This window comes from Cornus florida, unplaced genomic scaffold, assembly GCF_030987335.1.
Source record: "Cornus florida cultivar Cherokee Brave unplaced genomic scaffold, ASM3098733v1 CherokeeBrave_3.0.0_Hap2_Chr02, whole genome shotgun sequence".
Taxonomy (NCBI): domain Eukaryota; kingdom Viridiplantae; phylum Streptophyta; class Magnoliopsida; order Cornales; family Cornaceae; genus Cornus; species Cornus florida.
This window is the reverse complement of record NW_026775572.1, coordinates 111,831,554-111,841,584: the sequence shown is the minus strand read 5'-3', so window position 1 is coordinate 111,841,584 and position 10,031 is coordinate 111,831,554. Positions and strand designations below refer to the sequence as shown.

The following is a 10,031-nucleotide window of genomic DNA, read 5'->3' as shown; positions in this document are numbered from 1 at the left end:
TCTTTTCACAACGTTCAAAAATACATAAATTAATATTGTAATACTCGTTTTGTCCTTTTGCTCTTTTGAAAATATTCAAGGGGGATATATATATGTTACTAATCTTATAGTATAAGGGTGTTATGTGCACATTACCTTATATATATATATTTTATTAAGTGCAAAAAATAAAAACCCTCGTTATATAAAAAAATGTGCAAATACATCCTTATTAGAGGTTTTTTGGGGGAGAGGAGGGGGGAATACATATAACTCCGTGTATTATCCATCTTTTGAACAAATTGCCACTATTGAATAAATCTGATAAAAAATAATCGTTGGTGATGTCATTTTTTTTCTTAAAATCCAAAAGTACCATTTTCTCTATAATAAAAAGAAAATTAGATAGAATATTACTTCTTGTATTCAGATAAGGCCACATCAAAGCAATATTAGGAATTTTGGATCAATTCTATGAATATTTTCATTTGTGTGGACTTGTTTAGTTTTTATCTTTAAATTTTTACACTTACATATTCCTTCTTCAAATTTTAACTTTGAATACGAATACAAAATGCGATTCCTTACTAGTTAAGCAATGTCGTCTCAATCTTTTATAAATAGTTAAATTTATTTACAGATATGAAATAAAAGATAAGGCTGGTGGGTGCATGGGTTTATTTTTTTGGAGTATATATAATTATATAGAGTATTGTTATGAAAGGCAGGAAAGAAAAATATGAATTTATGGTTAATTTTGACATTTTGCCTGTTGCTTCTTTTATTTTTTATTTTTTTGCTTATGATAAGTAAGTGTTTCTTTTTTTAAACACGTTTATCGGCATTATAACACACCCACTATTCAAATCAGGAGTACAGTTCCAAAGCGATACCTCAATTATGATTTGTCCTTATTTGCACTAATCAAGAAAAGTAAAGGGTATTCCAAACAGTAAGTGTTTGCACATTTTTTTTTTTTTTTTTTTTTTTTTGAAACTTGAAGGGTGTTTTATGTACGAAAGGGGCATCATCCAATAGTATCATTTTCATTTATTTTACAAAATTATTTATTTTTATATATTTTATAAAATGATTCAGTAAGGATAATTTAGTTAACTTATGGTTTAAATTTGTTAGAATGGCCTATTTGCACCCGATTGAAACTTTAGGAGTGTTGAGCATCCTCCAATAGTGTTACTTTCAGTCATTTTATAAAATTATTTATTTTTATATATTTTATAAAATGGTTCAGTAAGAGTAATTTAGTTAACTTAGGGCACAAAATTAAAATTTTAAGAGTGTTTTTTGTCCGTGAAGGGTATGATATGCTCTGTAAACATATGCACTTGACCCTACATCAATGATAGACACATTAATTGATAATAATACTGATCAAATCTATTATATTTTCTATTTGCGAATGACACTAGTATTGTTTAATTGCGAGAGCAAAGGAAACGATCTCTTCACATGAATTTTCCAGTAGCTTGAAATGAAAATATTCAACTGATCTTCATGCATGGGGTGAGCACAAAGACCGTTTCTAACACGCTAAGGAATTAAAATAGAGTCAAAGAATAATGATCTAAAAGTCAGAAATTCATGGGTTGAAAATTACACTACTAATAGTAATATGGTAATGAAACAAGTCAAACAATTCATATAATTTGTGATGGGTTCATGAACCTTCACTTGTGAACACAGACGCACAAATTGGTGAAAACTTTGAAACTCTGTAACAAGTCCGTGAACAACAATCACATGGCCAACAATAAACAACAACAATCACATGGCCGAGAATAAACAACAACATCAACAAAAATTAGTTGAATTTAATTATTTAAGAGTGGTCAATTTGTAGAGCCTTACAATATAATGTCGTTAGGAATGTGTGGTAAATTATTTATCAGACATATAAAACTCTACAATTAGGGATTATATTTTCAAATAAAATCATAAATAAAGCACGAGACTGAGCACTGGTACATATATATAAATGAGACAAGATATTTGAGTGCAGGAAATTAAGCCATTGTGCAAATCAGCAGTGATTTACAAGAACTCAAGCATACAAGCATTAAAAAATATGGACTACTAAATTGCTCAGTAACTGCTGTGACCAACAACCTTGTTTCTTTGTCTTGTCGTTATGTCATGTGGTTGAATGGTTCAATAACACTATTCTCAACGGTTGAAATCTGTAAGTTGTCAATAGTAGTATATTTTAGACTTTTTTTTTTTTTTTTTTTTTTTGTCCACCATACCGACCACATTTGTCTTCATTTCCATCTCCCTGTTTTAACTCAAACTTTCTGGCATGTCCTAGCACTTTATTTAGTCTTAAGGTCTTTTCGAACCCTTATTTAATATTTTTTTTTTCCCCAAAGTTCATGAAAACACAAACAAAATATTAACCAGGACTCCAAACTCGATCAACCTCCGCTTAAAGGAAGAGTGATCATATATGTCATCTGAATTAATGGCCATTGGTCTTCTGGACAGGCTTGGAAATAAATATGTTATGTAGTATAATAACTTGACATTTCACATCAACATCCTAATTGTCTGGAACACAATTATAAAGATAATACTAAATATACATACATGAAGAACACTACTTGCTGAAATATGAGCAGAAATTGAACCATCTTATTCTGTTATCAACTATTTACCACCCCATAAAAGGAAAATTCAGGAAATTTACTTTATACATGTTTAACAACCAACATTTCTCTTTGATGCAACAAAGAATGTAATGTTGAAAATGTAAAAACTTACAAGGTATATGTTTGTTGCTCTGTCAAATCCCTCTGCTCAACGACACACACTCCTACGTGTGACAATAGAAACATCTCAAAAAATGGACTTCCAAGGTGATTCTAGCCTGATGCATTAGAAAGCTAGATGTTGACATTGATGATGTTGTCAAGCCAAAAAACTAGCTGCTGAGTAGAAGGCCTTCCTTTAGGGTATTCGCTTAAGCAAAGACAAGCGATCTCAAGAACTCGTGACATTTCCTTGCCATGTAGCTTGTCATATATGAATGGATCAAACACTTCGCTTTCCCTTTTGTCATTTTTCATTTGAATCACCCAAGAGATCAGATCTCGGCTTCCTTTCGGTTTGCACATATCCATTGGCCTCTTGCCAGTAAGGAGCTCCAAAAGAACAACCCCAAAACTATACACGTCCCCCTTATAAGTAGCAACAGAAGCTTGGCCATACTCAGGAGGGATATAACCCAATGTCCCGACAAGGTCAGTGCTGACATGGGTGTCATAAGGAAGTATGAGCCTTGCAAGACCAAAATCAGCCAAGTGAGCTTCAAAATTCTCATCTAGGAGGATGTTGCTTGACTTAATATCACGGTGAAGGATATGAGGCTCACATGATTGATGCAAGTACGCAAGCCCTCTAGCTGCCCCCTGAGCAATCTGGAGCCTTATATCCCAATCTAGTGATGAAGGCCCGTCAAGTTTCTCATGTAACCAATAATCCAAGCTACCATTCTCCATGTAAGAGTATATTAAGAGCCTATCATTTTTATACATACAATACCCTTGAAGAAGGACCAGATTCGGATGCTGAGCCCTTGACAGTGCTTCAACTTCAGCTTGGAATTCTCTCTCCATCTGACCACACTCACCAGAGAGCCGTTTGATGGCAACCTTCCTACCATCAGGGAGGGCAGCTTTATACACCAGACCGAAGCCCCCACAGCCGATTATGTTTGCTTGATCAAAGTTGTCTGTAGATTTCATCAGGTCATCCAGAGAGAGCTCTTTATTGTTCTCCTTGTTTTGGAAAAGAACCACTAATCTTGACCCACATTCTTCCAAAGCCTTTTCATAGGGATCAACCTCCTCTCTTTCAGGATCCACCTCCTTTCGGCTGCTTACCCGCAGAACAATTAAGAACATAATAGCAAGAACACAAGCTGTTCCAAATCCAATCCCAACAGCCATTCCAATGGTAGTAGCTCTCTTTCTCTTCGAGTTGCTTTGTGATTCACCAGGAGGTGGATCCCTAGTTGGACATGGAAGAGCATGCTCACCACATAGACCTAGGTTCCCTTCAAAGCTTGAGTTTGGAAAAGTTGGAAATTGACCTCCTGATGGGATTACCCCGTTGAGTTGATTGTATGCAATGTTAAACTTCGACAGAAAGCTGAGACTTTCCAAGGAAGAAGGAATTATTCCAGACAGGTGGTTATGTGACAAATCCAGTGACTCTAGGCTTGTCATACCTGACAAATTACTAGGGATGCTTCCTGATAAATTATTGCATTTCAGCTCAAAAACATGCACCTTTTTTAGATTCCCGAACTCCGGCCAGATTGGTCCAGTAAGAAAGTTGTCACTGAGGTCCAGTGTGGGCGGGAAGCTCTCGAGCTGATTATACTGCAAACCTCTAGCACTTACATTCCGTCTCACAAAAAAGGGGAAATCTGGGGAAGGTTCTTCCAACGAGATATTCCGGAAGATGAGGCTCTGTAATCCAGTTAGGCTTTTTGGAATTTCCCCAGTAAAAGAGTTGTTTGATAAGTCCAAGTAAAAGAGGAACTGAAAATCACCTAACCAAACTGGAATAGTTTCTCTCAAGTAGTTCCATGACAAATCCAACAATTGCAAGTTTTTGCTACCACTCAACCACTGTGGGACTAAACCGGTGAGTCCACAATTGGCAATAATGAGAGCCTTCAGGTTTGTAAACTGCAGAGCAGGATCAGCGGGCAATTCTTCACCATGGAAATTCATGGTTAGAACCAAAGTAGTTAGGTTCGGACAATGCTGTAGAATTTGAAGGGCAGCTGATAGGTTATAAATTTTGGAAGTGGAATTAGAGATGGAAAGGTATGTGAGACTCGGGAAGTTCTTGAAGCTTTCTGGTATTTGGCCAGTGAAGTAATTTCGTGCAAGATTTAAAGTTTGCAATCGTGGACACAAGGAAAGATTACCAGGAATAGGCCCCGAGAACTGATTAGTAGCTATATCAAGAGACACCAGATTAGTCATAGCCGAACAATTAAGATCTAATGGACCCTCCAAAGAATTGTTTCTCAAACTAAGAGACTCAAGGGTCTGTGAATTTGCCAATGAAAAGGGTATGTGCCCATAGAAATTATTCGATTGAGCTGAGAAAAACTGTAACTTGAGAAATTTATGAAAAACATCTGGTATAAGTCCTGAAAACCCATTTGATGATATATCCAAGCGTATAAGGTGAGAAAGGTTACCAATACCCGTGCTCAGCTCCCCGGAAAGCATGTTATCCTGAACACTCAATCGCTCCAAATTTGGTAGCCCAAATACATCTTCTGGTATACCACCAGTGAGATAGTTTGAACCGACGCAGAGATGCTCTAATGAACTACAATTGCCAAATCCTGGTGGAAAATGACCATGGAAATAATTCATAGCAACATAGATACCCCGAATTCGGGGTGAGTTGTCACAGATACCCACAGGAACCGAACCACTGAAAGAATTATCCGACATGTCGAGATGTCGGATTGAAGGCAGGCTGATATTCGTCGGAATCTGGTTGGAAAAATCATTGTTGTTCAAGTCTATCACCTCTAATTTTGGCAAATGTAAGAGCAACGCGGGAAGCGGGCCTCGGAGGAAATTGTGAGAGAGATTGAGGGTTCGGAGCTGGTCCAAATGGCCTAATGATTCGGAGAGCTCACCCGTTAATCTCTGCTTTCCAAGATCCAACTTCACCACCCTACCGGAGTCCACAGGATCATCATTCAATCCCAGAGAAGTCGAGGAATTGCAAGTGATTCCTTCCCAATTACAGCAATTGGGGGCTGATGAATTGATGTCCCAGCCAACAATTTCTGAGTCCAGACCTTTCAAGAAACCCTGTAATGCCTTGAGATCATTTGAATTGCATGTCAGGTTCTGAGAATTCAGAGCCTGAGCTTGTAAACAAAACCCCATAACAACAAACATAACCACGCAGTAGTACTCTAAAACACCCATCTCACCAACACAACAAAAATCACGGAACCATACACCCTAGACAGAGAAACAAGTGTTGATAATTTCAGTTTACAAAGAAACCCTTACGAAATTAAGGTCATGATTTGTGATCTGGGTTTCGTTGCTTTTGTTTACCACCATTTTTCTAGAGGGTCAAACGAAGCAAAAATGGAAGAAGCAACAGAAAATTGAAGGAAATATAAAATAAAATAAAAATGAAGGATGAAGGGAACAAAAGATAAAATAATAGAATCAGAAGGAAAATGGAAAGGTAAAGGCAGACCTGTCAGAAAGAGAAAATGGAGATAAAGATTGGGCTGACTTCAAAACCACCTTGTTGGTCCAAATGAGGTTGCTCCCCTGTCTCTTCCACTTGAAGGAGCGTTTTAGAGAGAGAATGAGAGTCTTAGAGAGAGAATGAGATACTGTCATTGGGGGCAGGATAGAAAAGCCGTTGGGAGTGTGAGAATGCTGAAATGGACGACTCTCCCTCTCTCTCTCACAACTTCCGAGGGGAAAGAGGTGTTGATGAGACCGGCTAAGCCGGTCATTTTCCACTTCACTACTTGAATAGTGAGTGAGGCAGAGAAATATATATATATATATATATATGCACCATATCATAGAGAGAGGTAGACGTGGAACAAAAGTCAGAGGATGGGTTCCGACACGTGCACACAGATTTCTCCAAACTACGCTGGGCCGCCACACGATTTACAGTTGGGTAATATTTAGTGTATGTATTGTGTATGACTGTATATATACATACATATATAACGTTCAGTGGTATTCAGAGCTGTGTAAGAAAATAACAAAATAGAGAATAAAAAAAGGGAAAATTACATATAAATGGAGTCAAAATTTCATATTTACTTAGAGGCGGAGTCAAAGTTCCATATTTCTCTAAAATGGATTGCTGAGGTGGCACATGGTTTTTTACTGTTTATAAATTGTGGTGCCTAAAATACCCTTCCACGAAGGTACTACTTTTTTGAACTGAAGGTACTACTTTTTTGCGTTCAGCTACCATATATTTTAAACACCTGCGAAGGTACTACTTTTTCTCCGGAGGTACTACTTTTTTGAACTGAAGGTACTACTTTTTTGTTAGGAAAGGGCATTTTAGGCACCACAATTTTCTAAACAGTAAAAAATCATGTGCCACCTCAGTAATCCATTTTAGAGAAATATGGAACTTTGACTCAGTCTCTAAGTAAATATGAAACTTTGACTCCATTTATATGTAATTTTCCCAATAAAAAAAGTGTGGTCATTCTCAATGTTTTGTTTTTACACTTTGAGGGTTTGAACATAGTTATTTTTCTTTTCTTTTTTAGCATCAAAGAGAAGTTTATCATTCATAAAAAAATTCCCAACTTTTCAACCCCCAAAGCATGATTTTCAATCAAGGACACTTTTATAACTTCTAAAATTGGGACAGTCAACAAATTTGAGGGATGATTGGTCTCAATGTCAACATCAAGCTTTACCTTCTAGTTTTTCTTTTATTTTTTTCCTTTTTTAAAAAAAAAAAATTTGTGTTTACTATATAATTATAACTTGAAAAATTGGACAATCCAAATTAAGGGGGGAAAAAAAAAAAAAAAAAAAAAAAAAAAACCACTAGGGCAAGAAAAAGAAGAAAGGGAAATTCAAATGAAAGATATTTTTATTTATTTATTTATTTTTTGTGTTGGATCACTGGATGTTGAAAAGCAAAGAAGACAATTTGGTATTTAAAATTATTAAAAAATAAATAATAATAATAATAATAACAAATTGAAACCATGACTTTAAGGAATATTTAATGTAAGATCAAATGAAGATCTTGAATTCCATATATAGTTCTAATAAAATAGTAATTGATTCATGCATGACTTTGATTATTCTTATTTTCTTTAGAATAAAATGATATTAAAAGTTGAATAGGATATACATTTTAAATTAATGTAAAAGAACTTGTTGGATAGACAGACATTGATGAAACGTTGACCAGCTTATATATCTTAAAATTGACCTTTGATCATTTCAACAAGGCTGTAACTGCTGATAGTTTTTGGTCCCAACAATTAATAAATATTGTTAACTAAGAAATATATTTTCGGAGAAAATTATTGTAAGGAAAATTTTGTAATTTAGAAACATTTATAATAGTATTATATTTCTTTATTTGTGTCTTTAGTTCATATTTGAAAGAAAAAAATTTTGTGAAAGAGAAAAGATGAATCAATTATCTTCTAGTTTCTTCACTCTTTGCCTCATCTCTATTAAATAAAGGAAGTTTGTTTTTCATTCACATCTTTCCTCTACTCTCTTTCTTTCTTCTTATCAAGCAGACCATAAATTTATAATTTGCAGGTGATTGTATGCAGCCTATACAGGGCGCTCAACCTTAGGTAAAAAGTATAAAAGTGACATTTTAATATATATAATATATTAATATTAAAAAATGATTAATAAAAATAGACACAAACAAAATACCATATAATTTTTGTTAAAAGATAATTTAAGTTAAATAACAATAGAACCAGCATTGAGTGGAGGATAGAAAAAAATGTTGGAACCTGAGGGAAAAAATACGTGAGGAATAAGAGGGAAAAAAATACGTGCGGAGATAGAAACTTGGAGCTTTAATAGAAAGTGGAATAAATTGGGGTCTAATGATACAAGGATATTAAAAATTTGGGCCTTTCCAGGAGTTTTAATAGGAATGGGAATGAAAAAATTTAGATTAATAAGGAAATAACACTTTCAAGAAACTAATAATATTACAAACTAAATTTTTTGGGGGTTTCTATTGGGTGAGGCTTTAGGCAACCGCTTAACTCGTTTAAAGCTCTAGTCTGATCTTATATCTCTAAATAACTTAATTCTTCGTTACTTGAAAAAGATTGTCTAACTTAATAATTAAATTGAGTTTGTTTGTCCTAAATTGGGTGTGACCTACCTAGTGTTGGGAAACGTGCAAATTTTAATAACTTTCTAAAAGATTTTCATACATAGATCTTGATTCATCATGTAAAGACAAGTTTTATGCGAAAATAAAATATGATATATCATTCAATTAATAGATTGAATTCTTACATCAAGATTTGAGTAAATCTTAAATCTCTCCTCTAAAATGAATGTTCTCACTTATTATAGATCCCTTTACAAGATGCCTTATTCAAGGACCTTTGAAAAATAAGCTTGTGGGAGTCTCCATTAGATGAGAACACTAACCCTAAAAATCTAGAGAGAGAAAATATTTTCTTGTCCTTTCAAAGTCTCCCCTAAAATATACATGGACCCATGTATATATAGGCAAAATAAAAATAAGGAAAGTAAACAATAAATCCTTCTCACCCTCTAATTCACATATATCAAATCTAATAGGATTCTAATATCAAGTTAGACTATGAGTGAAAATCCTTTGGACTTATTATTTTATTGGTTATAATGAATTAATAATTGGCTCAGTCCATGGGCCCTATTAAATTAATTCATTAATTAATTTCTACTCCACTAAAAGAAATTAATTGAACTCCAATTAAATAATAAATAACGTCTAAGTCAATGTTACACTTTAACTCCTCTATACATAATTAGTTATCAGATAAATAATGTCATCAATCCGACTACTTAATTAATATATTTATTTTGGTACCTTTGATTATTTCCGACTCGATCACAATAAAACATTTATTTGACAAAAATAATAATTTATATAAATAAATATTTAATAAATTATTTTGTCTAAAAACACACGAAGGCCTTTGAATTTACTTTGTAATCAACCATAATCAATACAAAATAAATACAAGTAGTAATAATGCAAATATTGAATATATAACTCTCTAACTATTAATTACATAATTACCCAAAATGCCGGTCTATAGATTCCGGAGATTCCGCCAAACAAATTAAAGTAATTACTAATTAATAAAAAAAAGTCTATACTTCTCTCATGCTTAAGAGTCAAATGTCATAACAATGATTGGGAGCAATTACATACGACGGCTCTCGCAATATATCTCAACCTAATGCGGATCCAGTTCAAGTCTTAGTTAATTATGAGTTCATCCA

The 10,031-nt window shown here is 34.1% G+C and overlaps 1 protein-coding gene across 1 annotated transcript; it reads right to left on the bottom strand.

Moving 5' to 3' along the window:
* Positions 1–2,614: 2,614 nt before the first annotated feature.
* Positions 2,615–6,523, bottom strand: LOC132295564 (phytosulfokine receptor 1-like). Its single transcript, XM_059793857.1, has 2 exons — positions 6,250–6,523; positions 2,615–6,002 (listed from the first exon to the last, which is right to left on the bottom strand). The coding sequence occupies exon 2, from the start codon at positions 5,964–5,966 to the stop codon at positions 2,880–2,882; it is 3,087 nt and encodes a 1,028-aa protein (XP_059649840.1). The 5' UTR covers positions 5,967–6,002; positions 6,250–6,523; the 3' UTR covers positions 2,615–2,879.
* Between the last annotated feature and the right edge of the window lie 3,508 nt (positions 6,524–10,031).